Genomic DNA, 17354 nt, shown 5'->3' with positions numbered 1-17354 from the left:
CCACCAGACCCCACTCCCCTCCCAGAGCTGGGGAGAGAACCCAGGAGTCCTGGCTCCCAGCCCCTGCTGCTCTAATCCACCAGACCCCACTCCCCTCCCAGAGCTGGGAGAGAACCCAGGAGTCCTGGCTCCCAGCCCCTGCTGCTCTAACCCACCAGACCCCACTGCCCTCCCAGAGCTGGGGAGAGAACCCAGGAGTCCTGGCTCCCAGCCCCTGCTGCTCTAACCCACCAGACCCCAATCCCCTGCAAGATCCAGGGATAGGACCCAGGAGTCCTGCCTCCCCCTGCTCCCCTCCCCCTCCCCCACCTGTATACAAAAGACAGCTACATTTCATTCGGACCCAAACCCTCCACGCTTATTAGCGTCAATCTCAGAGGGTTCCCAGTGTGTCCCCCCTCAACAGCCCCACTTCTCTCTCTTCTGTCCCCCAGTGCCCCATTGCCTCCCCCTCCTCTTCCTTCCCCTCACTGCTTCCTCCCCCAGAGGGGGCAAATTCTCATACTCCCATGCCTAGCGCCACCGACACCCCCTCCTCCACCGGCACCCCGAGTGCCGCGGAGAACCCTTGCGTCCCAGCCCCCGGCGCCACCTCCAGAGCAGCGGAGGCCACCGGTGCCGCAGATCCTGGCGCCGCCCTGGCCCTCTCCTGCGCCAGCAGCTCCTCCCGGGCGTGCACCTTCTGGTGACGGGTGTACTGCAGCAGGTAGCGGAAGCAGAGGCCGCAGCGGGAGCAGCGATAGGGCTTCTCCCCGGTGTGGATGCGCTGGTGCTGAAGCAGGGCCGAGCTCTGGCTGAAGCTCTTCCCGCAAGTCCCGCAGGCGTAGGGCCGCTCGCCGGTGTGGGTCCGGCGGTGCTGGGCCAGCGCCGAGCTGTGGCCGAAGGCCCGGCCGCAGTCAGGGCAGGCGTAGGGGCGCTCGCCGGTGTGGGTCCGGCGGTGCTCCAGGAGCTTGGAGCTCTGAGAGAAGCCCCGACCGCACTCCCCGCACTGGAAGGGCCGCTCGCCCGTGTGGGTGCGCCGGTGCTGGGCCAGGTGGGAGCTCTGGCGGAAGCTCTTCCCGCAGTCGCCGCAGATGTAGAGGGTGCCGGGCGGGCGGGCCTCCTCGCCGGCCCGGTGCACCCTGCGGTGCTGTGCCAGGTGGGAATTCTGCCCGAAGCCGCGCCCGCAATCCGGGCAGCGGAAGGGGCGCTCGCCGGTGTGCACCCGCCGGTGCTGCACCAGGTGGGAGCTGACGCCGAAGCTCTTGCCGCAGTCCTGGCAGCGGAAGGGCTTCTCGCCGGTGTGGGCCCGCCGATGCCGCAGCAGCGTAGAGCTGAGGCCGAAGGTCTTGCCACAGTCGGGGCACTGGTAGGGCCTCTCCCCGCTGTGGGTGGTCTGGTGCTGGATCAGGGTGGAGCTGAGGCTGAAGCTCTTGCCGCACTCGGTGCAGCGGAAGGGGCGCTCACCGGTGTGGGTGCGCTGGTGCTGGGTGCGGGTGGAGCTCTCCGAGAAGCGCTTCCCGCACAGGCCGCAGGGGAAGGGCTTCTCGCCGGTGTGGGTGCGCCGGTGGTTGAGCAGGTTGGAGTTGCGGTTGAAGCTCTTGCCGCAGTCGGGGCACTTGTAGGGCCGCTCGCCCGTGTGGATGATCTGGTGCTGGAGCAGGGTGGAGCTGAGGCTGAAGGCTTTGCCGCAGTCGGGGCACTTGTAGGGCCGCTCGCCGGTGTGGACCCGCCGGTGCTGCAGCAGGTTGGAGCTGCGGCTGAAGGCTTTGCCGCAGTCCGGGCACTTGTAGGGCCGCTCGCCGGTGTGGGTGCGCTGGTGCTGGAGGAAGGTGGAGCCCCGGCTGAACGCCCGCCCGCACTCCCCGCACTTGTAGGGCCGCTCGCCCGTGTGGATGCGGCGGTGCTGCGCCAGGGTGGAGTTGGAGCCGAAGGATTTGCCGCAGTCCGGGCACTGGAAGGGGCGCGCCGGCAGGGTGGGGCGGGAGGACGGCGGGCCCGGAGGTGGCCACGTTGCAGAGGCTGGGCCCGGATTGCCAGCGAGGTCGAAACCAGGGGGGGCTTCCAAGCTAGCCTGCAACCCGAGTTCCCCGTCCTCATGCGAGCCATGACGGAAGCTTAGCTCACCGTCCTCGTGCAAGCCCAGCTCGTCGTCTTCGTCTGAGCCAGGATGGAAGTTTAGCTCGCCGTCTTCGTCTGAGCCGGCGTGCAACCCAAGATCACTGTCCTCATGCGAGCCAGCGTGCAGCCTGAACTCATCATCTTCGTCTGAGCCAGCGTGCAACCCAAGCTCACCGTCCTCGTGTGAGCCAGCATGCAGCCTAAACTCACCGTCTTCATCTGAGCCGGTGTGCAACCCAAGCTCACTGTCCTCATGTGAGCCAGCGTGCAGCCTGAACTCGTCATCTTCATCTGAGCCGGCGTGCAATCCAAGCTCACTATCCTCGTGCGAGCCAGCATGCAGCCCAAACTCACCATCTTCATCTGAGCCGCCATGCAGAGCATGCTCACCATCCTCGTGCGAGCTAGTGTGAAGCTCAAGCTCACTGTCTTCTTCAGAGCCAGCATGTAATGTGAGCTCACTGTCCTCGTGCGAGCCAGCCTGAAGCCCAAGCTCAATGTCGTCTTCTGAGCCAGCGTGGAACCTGAGCTCACCGTCCTCATGAGAGCCGGCGTGCAATCTGAACCCGCCATCTTCATGCGAGCCACGCCGGAAGTCAAGCTCACCGTCTTCCCCTGAGCTGGCGTGCAGCCTGAGCTCACTGTCCTCGTGCGAGCCACGACAGTAGCTCCTCCCATAGGCTGTGGGGCTGCTGTCCGGCTGGGAGCAGGCGTCTCCCACTCCCCTGCTGACGGCTGGGCTGTCCGGCCCCCACTCCTCGTTATCCGACCAGCACTGGATGTCACACGAGATCTCCCGCTCTGACCCCGTCAGGCTCGGCAGCTTTTCCTCTTCCTCGGCCCACGGAGTGGGGCTGGGCTCTTCCTCCTCGCTCATGGCTGGGGCTGGAGGGAGAAGAGAGGAATTCGTGGAGTGAGTGACCAAGAGGGGACCCGACCTCCCTGGACTGGGAGCCAGGACTCCCGGGTTCTCTCCCCGGCTCTGGGAGGGGAGTGGTGGCTAGTGGTTAGAGGGGGGGGGAGCCCAGACTGCTGGGTTCTCTCCCCCTGGGTTTCAAAGGCTGGAGGATGTGATGAATGTCAAAGGTGCAGTGTGTATATACACTCTTTCTCTCTCTACACACACACACACACACACACAGGTCGGTGCTGCTCTCCCGGGACAAGGCGTGAGGAGGGCCGGCGGAGGGCGGAATGGGGTTGGGGACACAGCAAACGAGGTGGGGAGGAAAGAAGAGGTAAAACCTGCACCAGGGCTGAGAAACGGGGGGGGGCCCAAAGAGCCTCAGCCTGGGGTGCTGAGCACGTCACCCCGAGCTGGGATCTCACAGCTCAACCACCCCGATCCCCAAGCGGGCTGGGGGGGACCCGGCACCGCCCTCTGTCCCCGTGTGCCCCAGGGCCGAGCCGGGGGGGGGGACCCGGCACCGCCCTCTGTCCCCGTGCGCCCCAGGGCCGAGCCGGGGGGGGGGACCCGGCACCGCCCTCTGTCCCCGTGCGCCCCAGGGCCGGGCTGGGGGGGACCCGACACCGCCCTCTGTCCCCGTGCGCCCCAGGGCCGGGCCGGGCTGGGGGGGACCCGGCACCGCCCCCTGTCCCCGTGCGCCCCAGGGCCGGGCCGGGCTGGGGGGGACCCGGCACCGCCCCCCGTCCCCGTGCGCCCCAGGGCCGGGCCGGGCTGGGGGGGACCCGGCACCGCCCCCCGTCCCCGTGCGCCCCCGGACCAGGCTGGGGGGGACCTGGCACCGCCCCCGTCCCCGTGCGCCCCCGGGCCGGGCTGGGGGGGACCCGGCACCGCCCTCTGTCCCCGTGCGCCCCCGGACCGGGCTGGGGGGGACCCGGCACCGCCCCCCCTCCCCGTGCGCCCCCGGACCGGGCTGGGGGGGACCCGGCACCGTCCCCGTCCCCGTGCGCCCCAGGGCCGGACCGGGCTGGGGGGGACCAGGCACCGCCCCCCGTCCCCGTGCGCCCCCGGGCCGGGCTGGGGGGACCCGGCACCGCCCCTGTCCCCGTGCGCCCCGGGCCGGGCTGGGGGGGCCCCGCCTGGATCCCGGGCGGCCCCGACTCACTCGCGCCGGGGAGCGGGGGCTGGATCCCCGCTGGGGGCCCCGATCCGGCCCCTGGGGCCCAGCCGGCGCCGAGCCCAGGGCCGGGGGTGGGCGGGTGCCGGTGACAGGAAGGTCCCGGCGTGAAAGCGGCTCCCGGTTACGCACTTCCTAGGCGGGGGTTTGAACTGGCGGGGCCGGAGCCCCCAGACCGGGGATGGGGGGCGGATTTCCCCAGCGGGGGGGCTACCCCCGGCCCACAGCGCCCCCCCCTGCACCCCCACACCCCCGCCCCATAGCCCTCTGGGCCCCACTCCCCCTGCACCCCCACACCCATCCGCCCCATAGACCTCTGGGCCCCACACTCCAGCCCCCCTGCACCCCCCCCCCCCCCCCCGCCCCATAGCCCTCTGGGCCCCACACTCCAGCCCCCCTGCACCCCCACACCCCCCCGCCCCATAGCCCTCTGGGCCCCACACTCCAGCCCCCCTGCACCCCCCACACCCCCCCGCCCCATAGCCCTCTGGGCCCCACTCCCCCTGCATTCCCCCCACACCCATCCGCCCCATAGACCTCTGGACCCCACACTCCAGCTCCCCTGCACCCCCACCCCCCCCGCCCCATAGCCCTCTGGGCCCCACTCCCCCTGCATTCCCCCCACACCCATCCGCCCCATAGCCCTCAGGGCCCCACACTCCACCGCCCCTGCACCCCCACACCCCCCCGCCCCATAGCCCTCTGGGCCCCACTCCCCCTGCACCCCCCACACCCATCCGCCCCATAGCCCTCTGGGCCCCACACTCCAGCCCCCCTGCACCCCCCACACACCCCCGCCCCATAGCCCTCTGGGCCCCACACTCCAGCCCCCCTGCACCCCCCACACCCATCCGCCCCATAGCCCTCTGGGCCCCACACTCCAGCCCCCCTGCACCCCCACACCCATCCGCCCCATAGCCCTCTGGGCCCCACACTCCAGCCCCCCTGCACCCCCCACACCCATCCGCCCCATAGCCCTCTGGGCCCCACACTCCAGCCCCCCTGCACCCGCACACCCATCCGCCCCATAGCCCTCTGGGCCCCACACTCCAGCCCCCCTGCACCCCCCACACCCATCCGCCCCATAGCCCTCTGGGCCCCACACTCCAGCCCCCCTGCACCCCCACACCCATCCGCCCCATAGCCCTCTGGGCCCCACACTCCATCCCCCCTGCACCCCCACACCCATCCGCCCCATAGCCCTCTGGGCCCCACACTCCATCCCCCCTGCACCCCCACACCCATCCGCCCCATAGCCCTCTGGGCCCCACACTCCAGCCCCCCTGCACCCCCCACACCTATCTGCCCCATAGCCCTCTGGGCCCCACACTCCAGCCTCCCTGCACCCCCCACACCCATCCGCCCCATAGCCCTCTGGGCCCCACTCCCCCTGCATTCCCCCCACACCCATCCGCCCCATAGCCCTCTGGCCCCACACTCCATCCCCCCTGCACCTCCACATGCATCCGCCCCATAGCCCTCTGGGCCCCACACTCCAGCCCCCCTGCACCCCCACACCCCCCCGCCCCATAGCCCTCTGGGCCCCACTCCCCCTGCATTCCCCCCACACCCATCCGCCCCATAGCCCTCTGGGCCCCACACTCCACCGCCCCTGCACCCCCCACACCCATCCGCCCCATAGCCCTCTGGGCCCCACGCTCCAGCCCCCCTGCACCCCCACACCCATCCGCCCGATAGCCCTCTGGGCCCCACACTCCAGCCCCCCTGCACCCCCACACCCATCCGCCCATAGCCCTCTGGGCCCCACACTCCAGCCCCCCTGCACCCCCACACCCCCACGCCCCATAGCCCTCTGGGCCCCACACTCCATCCCCCCTGCAGCCCCCACACCCATCCGCCCCATAGCCCTCTGGGCCCCACACTCCATCCCCCCTGCACTCCCACACCCATCCACCCCATAGCCCTCTGGGCCCCACACTCCAGCCCCCCTGCACCCCCCACACCTATCCGCCCCATAGCCCTCTGGGCCCCACACTCCAGCCCCCCTGCACCCGCACACCCATCCGCCCCATAGCTCTCTGGGCCCCACACTCCAGCCCCCCTGCACCCCCTACACCTATCCGCCCCATAGCCCTCTGGGCCCCACACTCCAGCCCCCCTGCACCCCCCACACCCATCCGCCCCATAGCCCTCTGGGCCCCACACTCCAGCCCCCCTGCACCCCCTACACATATCCGCCCCATAGCCCTCTGGGCCCCCCACTCCAGCCCCCCTGCACCCCCCACACCCATCCGCCCCATAGCCCTCTGGGCCCCACACTCCAGCCCCCCTGCATCCCTCACACCCATCCGCCCCATAGCCCTCTGGGCCCCACTCCCCCTGCACCCTCCACACCCATCCGCCCCATAGCCCTCTGGGCCCCACACTCCAGCCCCCCTGCACCCCCCACACCCATCCGCCCCATAGCCCTCTGGGCTCCACACTCCAGCCCCCCTGCACCCCCCACACCTATCCGCCCCATAGCCCTCTGGGCCCCACACTCCAGCCCCCCCTGCACCCCCCACACCCTTCCGCCCCGTAGCCCTCTGGGCCCCACACTCCAGCCCCCCTGCACCCCCCACACCTATCTGCCCCATAGCCCTCTGGGCCCCACACTCCAGCCCCCCTTGACCCCCCACACCCATCCGCCCCATAACCCTCTGGGCCCCACACTCCAGCCCCCCTGCACCTGCCACACCCATCCGCCCCATAGCCCTCTGGGCGCCACACTCCAGCCCCCCTGCACCCCTCACACCCATCCACCCCATAGCCCTCTGGGCCCCACACTCCAGCCCCCCTGCACCCCTCACACTCATCCGCCCCATAGCCCTCTGGGCCCCACTCCCCCTGCACTCCTCACACCCATCTGCCCCATAGCCCTCTGGGCCCCACTCCCCCTGCACCCCCCACACCCATCCGCCCCATAGCCCTCTGGGCCCCACACTCCAGCCCCCCTGCACTCCCCACACCCATCCATCCCATAGCCCTCTGGGCCCCACCCCTCAGTCCCCCCTGCACCCCCCACACCCATCTGCCCCATAGCCCTCTGGGCCCCACCCCTCAGTCCCCCCTGCACCTCCCACACTCATCCGCCCCATAGCCCTCTGGGCCCCACTCTCCCCTGCACCTCCCACACCTATAAGGGCCCCCACCCACAGCCTCCCCCCCAAGCATGCATATGGCCCTCTACAGTCTCTACAACCCCCCCCAGACCTCCCATAACCACAGCCACCCCTATGACACACACCCTGCCCCTCTGTGCACACCCCCATCCCTGCACTGCCCCCCATGCACCCACCTAGCCCCCTCTAACCCGCACCCACACCTGCAGTCCCGCTCTGCACCCCGTCTACACTACCCAGCCCCTCGAGGCCCAGGACGTGTGTGCACAGAAACACCACAGAGCTGCCAGTTCTGGTGGGAGGTCTTCCTGGAGGTTCATCATGACCGTCTGTAATCCCTGTAGAGTCCAGGCCAATCGTGGAGGATTGGCGGGAGAGACACAACCCCACTTGCAAGGATATTCTCCAAGTCCCGTCGGTAGGAACCAAAATTCTTCCACTTTCCCCACTCAGAACTAGCCCCAGCTCATCCGTTTTGATTTTTTTCTGGCTTAAAACGAACGGACCTGGGTTTTTTTTGTAACATAATGAGCCTTTGCCCTGATGGAGCCAACCAAACAAATCACCATTTTGAACATAAACCAAAGGCTTTTATTTCATTTTGATCCCACTGAAGTCGTTTGACGGCACCTGCCATATTTAAGCCATTATGTGATCAAAACTAGAAGAAAGTTTGCCCTGATAGAACAAGGAAAGATTTTGACATTTCCATTGTTTCACCCAGAAAATGGTGGTGGCTTTTTTTAAACACAAAGTGAAACATTTTCACTTTTTCTGGTGGAAACTGAATGGAAATGATTTTTGTAACGAAGTGAGATGATTTAACTTTCTATTGAAACAAAGTGAAATCCTCCTATTGCCATCAGATTAAAAAGCTGACTTTTCCTCATTGTAACGAAGTGAAAATTGTAATTACGAAAAAGGGAAACGGTTATTGATCGCAAATGAAAGAAAACCATCTTTCGAATTAGCTGAAATTTCAGCTTTCTCCAATTCAAAGCAATTTTCATTAGGACTCCAATCAACACAAAGTGCAGTTCGGGTTTTTGAGGGTTTTGGGGTTTTTTTTTGGTAAAGATTCACAATATGTTGAATTTGTTTGATGGAAAAATCAATCACTTTAGCCAGAGCAGACATTTTCTTGCAAAAAAAATCAGTTTAGATGAAGACATTTTTTGCTGGGAAATCTTTCTGCACAAACCATTTGGACCAGGGTGAAAAGAGACAGCCCCTGCCCCTAAATGCTCACAGTCTAAATAGACAAAGGCAGGATCATCCCCCCATTTTACTCATGGGGAAACTGAGGCCCAAACTGATTCAGTGACTCCACAGAGGTCACATGGGGAGTCTGTGACAAAGCCAGGGATAGAACCCAGGTGTTCTGAGACTCAGTCCCCACTAGACCCGGCTTCCCTCCCAGAGCTGGGGCAAGAACCCAGGAGTCCTGATTCACAGCCACCTGTCCCCTGACTCTGACCTACTTGACTCCACTGCCCTCCACCTACAGACAGAACAAAAGTTGGGCAAGAAGCAGCTTTTCCATTGAGCAGGAAAACACTAAAATTTCAAAAATATTTCAGTTCCTCCAAAATACTTTTATTTTGAATTTTTTTTGAAAAATGACTTGGGGGGGGCGGGGGAATCACTTTGTGTCAATCAAAATATTATGGTCTGATTTCAACCTTTACCAAAAATTATTTCCTATAAACAGTTATGTATAGTTATATTAATAGACAATTGTTTATATACTTTTTAAAAAGCCAGTCTGTGAAATATTGTATACAAAATATTCATTGTATAAGTACACATATAGCATATTTAAATATTTTAGATAGCACATAATCGTCTAAGTTTAATTTGACTTAAATTTATATTCTATGAATATTCAGCTTGGGAGAACTAGATTCATAATTTATAATGTGGACGGATATTGATGTTTATTTTTAACCTTTTTATTTTTTTAATCAATTTAAACTCTCTCAGTTGCAGGAAATTCGGGGAGTGTCAACTAATTATTTAATGATCGTCTCTAAAGTTTGCAAGCCACTTTTGTCTTTGATTATCTGTCGAGTTCAGTGATTACTAACGGAAATATTTTTTGGTCAGTTTGGGGGCGCAGACGGTGAAATTGACGTTGACGGATACAAATGAGCCGATACAAATCCAGTCCTTCCGAGCCTAAAGAGTGTAGGGCTGATAACGATGACAAATGTAAAATTAAAAAAAATCAAAACGAAACATCGTGTTGAAGCAAAAAACCCCAAATGCCCTGATGTGATTCTCCCCTGCCTGCCAGTCCCTCCTCCCCGAAATGTCATCCATGGCATTTTTTCCCTATATGAACATGGCCCATATTTGGAAAATTTCCCACCACCTCTAGCCAGAACCCAGGAGCCCTGGTTTCCATGCGGGTACCTTTAACGCAAGCACGTCTTTGCCTCTTATCACCCGCCCACCGATTATGGAGCATAGAACAGCATAGAATCTGTCTCCTGTGAGGATCCAGCACGTGTCTGTGGCATTGTTTCAGATGATCCAGAGCCTAGCGCCAGGATTTCACCGTGACCCCATCCACTCTTGATTGAAAACTTGCCAGGGATGAAGCATCCACCACAGCCCTTGGGAAATTGTTCCCATGGTGAATTCCCCTCCCTGTTACAAATTTGTACCTTATTATCCGTCTGAACCTGTCTAACAGCCAGTGGATCGTGTTAGACCTTTCTCTGCTAGACTGAAGAGCCCACAATCACGTCCGTTCCTCATGGAGGTACTTACAGACCATGATCTAGTCACCCCGTGGCCTTCTCTTTGTTCCTCTAAACCCCTTGAGCTCCGGGAGTCTCTCATGCTAAGGCAGGCTGTCCAATCCTTTAATCCTGGTTCTTTTCTGACCCTCTCTCCAGTCGATCCACATCCTTCTCAAGTGGTGGGCACCAGAACTGGACACAGGACCCCAGCCATGGTCGCACCAGGGCCAAATAAACCTCTCGGCTCCTACTTGCCGTTCCCCTGTTTGTGCAACCTGGGATCACACTAGTTGGATCTTTAGATTCTTTTCAGAGTCCCTGCTTGGCAGGATACAGTCTGGCCTTGCACTCGGCTCCTTCTTGCTTTGGAGAACCAAACAGCTGGGCTTGACAGGTTTGAGAGTTTTTTTCGACGTGTAAGGTGGTGCTTATAAAGCCACTGGCTGGCTCTTGGGGGCAGGGAATGGGGCACGGGGCCTCTCCCCTCTAGGGGGCTGTGGCTCTGATCCGGCCCCAGGGCAGAGGACCAGCTGGCTCAGGGCAAGGGGCAGATTTTCAGGGGGGTAGCGTTCCCCCCCGAATCGTACAGCCCGGGGCAGAAATATGGATACACACTCTCTGCAAACTGAGCACTGAACGTATAGAGGTGGGCCATGCCCTGGGCATCGTAGAAGGAAACCTGACCCCCTTCGTAGTCCAGGTACACCCCAATCCTGTGGGGCAGGGCCTGGGGGCGGAGCACCATTGGGGGCGTGTCCTTAGCCATGAGCTCGGCCCCGCCCTGGAGTCGAATGACCCAGAATCCCTTGCTGGGCGAGGCGTGGATCTTCCCTTTGCGGCTGATGGAGGCGTGTACCACGCCCAGCGTCCACGCCGGCTTCTCCCCGACCTCCACCTCCCAGTAGCGCCTCCCGGAGGCGAATGCCCCCGCGCCCAGCACGGCCACGCAGAAATCGAAGCGGGCGGGAGTGTCGGGGAGGGGCCGGCGGAGGTGGCCGTCCCGGACCCGGGTGCGATCCTCCGAGAGAACCAGGCAGGGATGAGCCGTGGCGGGATCCAGCGTCACCGGTGGGAGATCTGGGGAGGGAAATGGAGGAGGGCAGGGGGCATGGTTGGTTTAACATAGGACCCCCCTGTTGAGCCCCCACCCTGCTCCCTGCAGCACAGTGCCCCCTAGTGCCACACTGGGGCTTTGGGGCCAGCCCTGACTGCCCGGGGAGAGCGCCCCCTGCTGAGCCCCGCTCCCTGCAGCACAGCGCCCCCTAGTGCCGCACTGGGGCCGGCCCTGACTGCCTGGGGAGAGCGCCCCCTGCTGATCCCACCCCACTCCCTGCAGCACAGAGCCCCTTAGTGCCACACTGGGGCATTGGGGCCAGCCCTGACTGCGAGGGGAGAGCGCCCCCTGCTGAAACCCATCTCTTACCTATGTTGAGGATGGATTTCATGTCCTTCCAGGCAGTATACTGGATCGGCCCTTTGAATTGCCCTAGAGTCTGTGATAGGGACCCCGTATTCGGCCCACAAGGGGTAGCCAGTTGCTGCTTCACCCTATGTAAGAGGGAAGACCCGCCCCCCACCCCCCATAGGGTGTGTTAGTGAGCAATAATGGAAGTGTGGGGGGAATCAGGGAATAAAGCTGCTTCTGCAGTAGCAGACTTACCAGTCCAGGGAGGATTTTATGTCCTACGAGGGGATGGACATGGAGAGAGAGACAAGGAATTAGTATAGTTCTGTCTCTTTAAGACACTGTGGGGTGTTGGGACTGGCTGGCTCAGTGGGGTGGGGAATGAGACACGGGGTCTTTCCCTTCTAGGGGGCGCCGACTCCCATCTGGCCTCATGGTGGGGGACCAGCTGGCTCAGTGGGGTGGGGAATGAGACACGGGGTCTTTCCCCTCTTGGGGGCGCCGACTCCCATCTGGCCCCATGGTGGGGGACTGGCTGGCTCAGTGGGGTGGGGAATGAGACACGGGGTCTTTCCCCTCTAGGGGGCGCTGGACTCACTGTCAGGAACTCCATGGTGTTCTGCTGGGGCAAGTGGGTCTGGGCCTCTGTGAGCATCTCCTGGGCTGCCTGGCATTTCCCCGCCAGCTCCTGCAGGTTCCTCTCCATCCCCCGCAGCTGGGCTCTGCACGCCCGCCGCAGCCTCTCCTGCCACTCCTCCTCCCGGGCGGCCAGCCAGCCCCGCAGCTTCCCGAACTCCGTGGCGATGTGATCCTCCAGGCTGAGCACCGTCGCCTGCAAAACACCGGCCAGCGGCTCCAACACCCCCTAGGTACCCTCTCGCATCTCCTGAGCTAATACTGCAGGTACTAGAGCTAATACTCCCTGGGACCCAGCATCCCTTGGGCTAATACTCCCAGGTACCTCCCAGGATCCTTCTATAGCTAATACTCTCTGGGGTGCAGCAGCTGTCCAGCTAATACTCCCTGGTACCCAGCATTTCATGAACATCCTTCTACAGCTAATATGCCCCGGTACCTAGCATTGCTCCAGCTACTTGAGTACCCAGCAACTTTCTAGAGCTAATGCTCCCAGGTACCTACCATCTGTGCATACCGAACATCCCAGGATACTCAGGTACCCAATATCCTCATATAGCTAATACTCCCAGGTACCTACCATCTGTGCATAGCGAACACCCCCTGGTACTCAGGTACCCAATATCTCCATATAGCGAATACTCCCAGGTACCTACCATCTGTGCATAGCGAACACCCCCTGGTACTCAGGTACCCAATATCTCCATATAGCGAATACTCCCAGGTACCTACCATCTGTGTATAGCGAACATCCCAGGGTACTCAGGTACCCGATATCTCCATATAGCTAATACTCCCAGGTACTATCATCTGTGAATAGCAAACACCCCCTGGTACTCAGGTACCCAATATCCCCATATAGCTAATACTCCCAGGTACCTACCATCTGTGCATAGCGAACACCCCCTGGTACTGAGGTACCCAATATCTCCATATAGCTAATACTCCCAGGTACCTACCACCTGTGCATAGTGAATACCCCCAAGTACTCAGGTACCCAATATCTCCATATAGCTAATACTCCCAGGTACCTACCATCTGTGCATAGCGAACACCCCCTGGTACTCAGGTACCCAATATCTCCATATAGCTAATACTCCCAGGTACCTACCATGTGTGCATAGCGAATACCTCTAGTAGCAGACTTACCAGTCCAGGGACCTAGTATCTCCATATAGCTAATACTCTCAGGTAATCAGAAATTAACTTCACTATACACCAAGTACCTCACATTCTCTCCAAGCTATGGTAAGACTCAAGGTACCCCACCCTCAACCCTACCCTTACTAGGGTGACCAGATGTCCTGATTTTATAGGGACAGTCCCAATACTCAGGGCTTTTTCTTACATACCTGCCTATTACTCCCCACCCCCAGTCCTGATTTTTCACACTTGCTATCAAGTCACCTACTCAGCCCTGCTGTTCCCTAGAGGGCTGCCTGCCTCCTCCCCACAGTCCCTCAGGTGGGGGGAGTCAGGGATCCCGCCCTTCCCGGATCCACTCAGCCCCAGGTACCTGGTGGTTCCAAATCCTCTCTTCCTCCTCCATCTTCAGCTTCAGGAGCCCAGCGAGGCTGGACTCCAGCTGGGCTATGGCTGAGGGCAGCTCCTCCTACAGGGCAGCAAACAGGCTGGAGGTGAGGGTGGGGGATCACAGGCCAGTGCCCCCAGCTCCAACCCACCAGAGCCCACTCTCCAAGCGGGGCACAGAACCCAGGAGTCCTGGTTCCCAGCTCCCCCCTACTAGACCCCGCTCCCCTCCCAGAGCAGGAGAAAGAACCCAGGAGTCCTGACTCCCAGCTCCCCAGGCTTTAACCCACCAGACCCCACTCCCCTCCCTGAGTCGGGGAGAGAACCCAGGAGTCCTGCCTCCCAGCCCCCCTGCTCTAACCACCATCCCCCACTCCCCTCCCAGAGCTGGGGAGAGAACCCAGGAGTCCTGATTCCCAGGCTCCCCTGCTCCAACCACTAGACCCCACTCCCCCCCCCCCGAGCTGGGGATAGAACCCAGGAGTCCTGGGTCTCCCAGTCTCACCTGATGCTGCCCAGTGGCCTGGTGGATGGGGAGGAACCGGAGGTTTTCGTATGAGCCTGGCTCCCTGCAGAGCTCACCGGTGAATGCCCCAACTGCCACCCTCTGGGGTTCGCTGTGCTCCTGGCACCTGCCCCCTGGGCACGCCCCCTCCCCTGCCCCACCAGGGCTCAGCCTCCTGGCCTGGTCGATCAGCTTCCCCAGCAGCCTGCAGGGGGCATATCTCCTGTCGGAGCAGGGCTCCCGGCATTCAGGGCAGGCAGGGGGGACACCCAGGGTGCCCCACGTTGTCTCGATGCAGCCCTGGCAGTAGACATGGCCACAGGGCAGGGTGACGGGATCCTGCAGCCAGTCCAGGCACACGGGGCAGGAGAATTCCTCAGAGAGAGACCCCAATTGGGGGGCAGGAGAGGCCATGGGGGGCAGATCCTGGCTCCCAGCCCCCCTGTTCTAACCAGTAGACCCCACTGCCCTCCCTGGGCCGAGGGGAGAAGCCAGGAGCTGCTGTGCCTGTGTGCTCTGCAGCGAGGCCCAGGGAAAGGTGCGGCACAGGTTACATTTGCTCTACTCACGAGTTTATCACTCCCAGGGTGTGGGCCTGAGATCTCTGCTCAACACACCCAGCCAGAGAGAGATGCTCAGAGATAGACACGGAGTCCCAGCCAAAACACACCCACACCCAAACTCACAGCCAGAATCTCTCTCTCTCTCTCACACACACACGCTAACAGCCAGAATCTCTCTCTCTCACACACACCCACACTCACAGCCAGAATCTCTCTCTCTCTCACACACACACACATGCTAACAGCCAGAATCTCTCTCTCTCTCTCTCACACACACACAGCCAGCCAGCAACGCACATGCACAAACATGCTTGCTAATGGTCTCTCTCTGTCTCCGTCACTCTCTCACACACTAACAGCCAGATTTACACACACACCCCCTCCCGAGGCAGGTGATGAGCAGAGCCGGAGGCACCCCCGCAGCCCAGCAGGGGGCAGCCCAGCACTCGCTGCCTGGCAGCCCCGTCAGGGTAGGGTGGGTCTGGTGGGGATAAGATGTATTGACCAACCGCAGACTCTAGGGGTAGGGGTGCCAGGTGTCCGGTTGTCGACTGGAACGCCCAGCCGAAAAGGGACCCTGGTGGCTCTGGTCAGCACTGCTGACCGGGCCGTTAAAAGTCCGGTCGGTGGCGCAGCCGGGCTAAAGCAGGTGGCTCCTGGAAGCAGCAGCATGTCCCCCCTCCGGCTCCTATGCATAGGGGCAGCTAGGGGGATCTGCACTCTACCCCTGTCCCAAGCGCCGGCTCTGCAGCTCCCATTGGCTGGGAACTGCACCTCCAGGTAAGAGCCACAGGGGGGACATGACGTTGCTTCTGGGAGCTGCTTGAGGTAAATGCTGCCCATAGGGGGGAGGGATAGCTCAGGGGTTTGAGCATTGGCCTACTAAACCCAGGGTTGTGAGTTCAATCCCTGAGGGGGCCATTAAGGGAACTGGGGTAAAAATCTGGGGATTGGTCCTGCTTGGAGCAGGGGGTTGGACTAGATGACCTCCTGAGGTCCCTTCCAACCCTAATAGTCTATGATTCTATGATTCTATAGCCTGCACCCCAACCCCCTGCCCCAGGCCTGATCCTCCTCCCGCCCTCCAAACCCAGCCCGGAGCCTCCTCCTGCACCCTAAACCCCTCATCCCTGGCCCCGCCCCAAGCCCACACCCCCAGCCTGGAGCCCTCACCCCCTTCTGCACCCCAACTCCCTGCCCCAGGCCTGATCCCCCTCCCACCCTCCAAACCCAGCCCGGAGCCTCCTCCTGCACCCTAAACCCCTCATCCCTGGCCCCGCCCCAAGCCCACACCCCCAGCCTGGAGCCCTCACCCCCTTCTGCACCCCAACTCCCTGCCCCAGGCCTGATCCCCCTCCTGCCCTCTGAACCCAGCCCGGAGCCTCCTCCTGCACCCTAAACCCCTCATCCCCAGCCCCACCCCAAGCCCACACCCCCAGCCTGGAGCCCTCACCCCTTTCTGCACTCCAACCCCCTGCTCCAGCCCTGATCCCCCTCCCACCCTCTGAACCCAGCCCGGAGCCTCCTCCTGCACCCTAAACCCCTCATCCCTGGCCCCACCCCAAGCCCACACCCTCAGCCTGGAGCCCTCACCCCTTTCCGCACCCCAACCCCCTGCTCCAGCCCTGATCCCCCTCCCACCCTCTGAACCCAGCCTGGAGCCTCCTCCTGCACCCTAAACCCCTCATCCCTGGAGCCCTCACCCCCTTCTGCACCCCAACCCCCTGCCTCTGCCCCAGCCTGGAGCCCCCTCCCACACGCCTCATTTCCGGCCCCACCCCAGAGCCCGGACCCCCAGCCAGGGCCCTGCCCCGTGACAAGAAGGGAGGGTGGGGAGAGTGAGGGATGGAGTGAATGGGGCGGGGCCTCAGAGAAGGGGCGTGGCAGGGGCGTTCCCTTCTGTGTGAGCACCGCAACCCCTATCTAGGGGTGACAATTCACCGCCCCCTGGGGCTTCAATGGATGGTCACGCCCCGCCCCCACAGCCGGGGAGAGAACCCAGGAGTCCTGGCTCCCAGCCCCCACTCCCCTCCCAGGGCGGGTCTGATGGTCGCTGGCCTTTTAATTTTTAGTCATCCATAAAACGTCGCTTGGCCCTTTAAATCCCCCCCCTTCCACTGCAGCGCTCTGATTTAATAAGGAAGTAATCGCTGATTGGTTAGATTCCTGAATTAGGCGGGACGGAGACAGGATCAATTTTCTCTTTCTGACTGGCAGCTTTGTCCATAGAGCCGTCTCTTGATTGGCCAATCACCGAGAGAGGGCGGGACAAAGGGAAGAAAACAGCTCCACTTGCCTCTAAGCGCTCTTCCCATTTCCTGATTGGATAGGAACCGCACGCATCTTCCCTGTGATTGGTCAATCAGTGCTAAGAGGCGGGATTTAGAGGACTTTAAAGCCGTTGCCATGCGCAAGGAGAGGCCTCACGTTCTTACCTCTCTGATTGGCTTCATTCTCACTGAGCTAACCTCTGATTGGCCGAATCTTTGTGGAGGAGGGAATTGCGTGCGGAAACCGCCTTTCTTGCACATGGCCGCGCCCCTCCCAGTCTGATTGGCTGACAGTCACGAGACCAGCCTGCGATTGGCCCATACACTAGAAGGGGGCAGGATTTGGTCCCGCCAAACACCTGCGCGCTTCTGAGGGCACCGCCCCTGCCCGCCAG

General features: G+C 61.8%; 2 protein-coding genes across 3 annotated transcripts; both read right to left on the bottom strand.

Annotated features, from left to right (window-relative positions):
- Nucleotides 1-432: 432 nt before the first annotated feature.
- On the bottom strand, nucleotides 433-4274 carry LOC127052760 (zinc finger protein 345-like). 2 transcript variants are annotated; one of them, XM_050956735.1, is made up of 2 exons: nucleotides 4166-4274; nucleotides 433-2985 (listed from the first exon to the last, which is right to left on the bottom strand). In XM_050956735.1, the coding sequence occupies exon 2, from the start codon at nucleotides 2975-2977 to the stop codon at nucleotides 500-502; it is 2478 nt and encodes an 825-aa protein (XP_050812692.1). In that variant the 5' UTR covers nucleotides 2978-2985; nucleotides 4166-4274; the 3' UTR covers nucleotides 433-499. The 2 variants fall into 2 exon arrangements, with proteins under 2 accessions (XP_050812692.1, XP_050812691.1); XM_050956734.1 differs by having other exon boundaries at nucleotides 4170-4274.
- A 4603-nt stretch (nucleotides 4275-8877) lies between these two features.
- Nucleotides 8878-15525, bottom strand: LOC127052796 (zinc-binding protein A33-like). The gene is made up of 6 exons (XM_050956872.1): nucleotides 14127-15525; nucleotides 13608-13703; nucleotides 12054-12287; nucleotides 11711-11733; nucleotides 11474-11598; nucleotides 8878-11127 (listed from the first exon to the last, which is right to left on the bottom strand). The coding sequence occupies exons 1-6, from the start codon at nucleotides 14538-14540 to the stop codon at nucleotides 10586-10588; spliced, it is 1434 nt and encodes a 477-aa protein (XP_050812829.1). The 5' UTR covers nucleotides 14541-15525; the 3' UTR covers nucleotides 8878-10585.
- Between the last annotated feature and the right edge of the window lie 1829 nt (nucleotides 15526-17354).

The sequence above is a fragment of the Gopherus flavomarginatus genome, chromosome 5, assembly GCF_025201925.1.
Source record: "Gopherus flavomarginatus isolate rGopFla2 chromosome 5, rGopFla2.mat.asm, whole genome shotgun sequence".
Classification (NCBI taxonomy): Eukaryota; Metazoa; Chordata; order Testudines; family Testudinidae; genus Gopherus; species Gopherus flavomarginatus.
The sequence above is the reverse complement of the archived record's forward strand: the minus strand, read 5'-3'. Positions and strand labels throughout refer to the sequence as shown.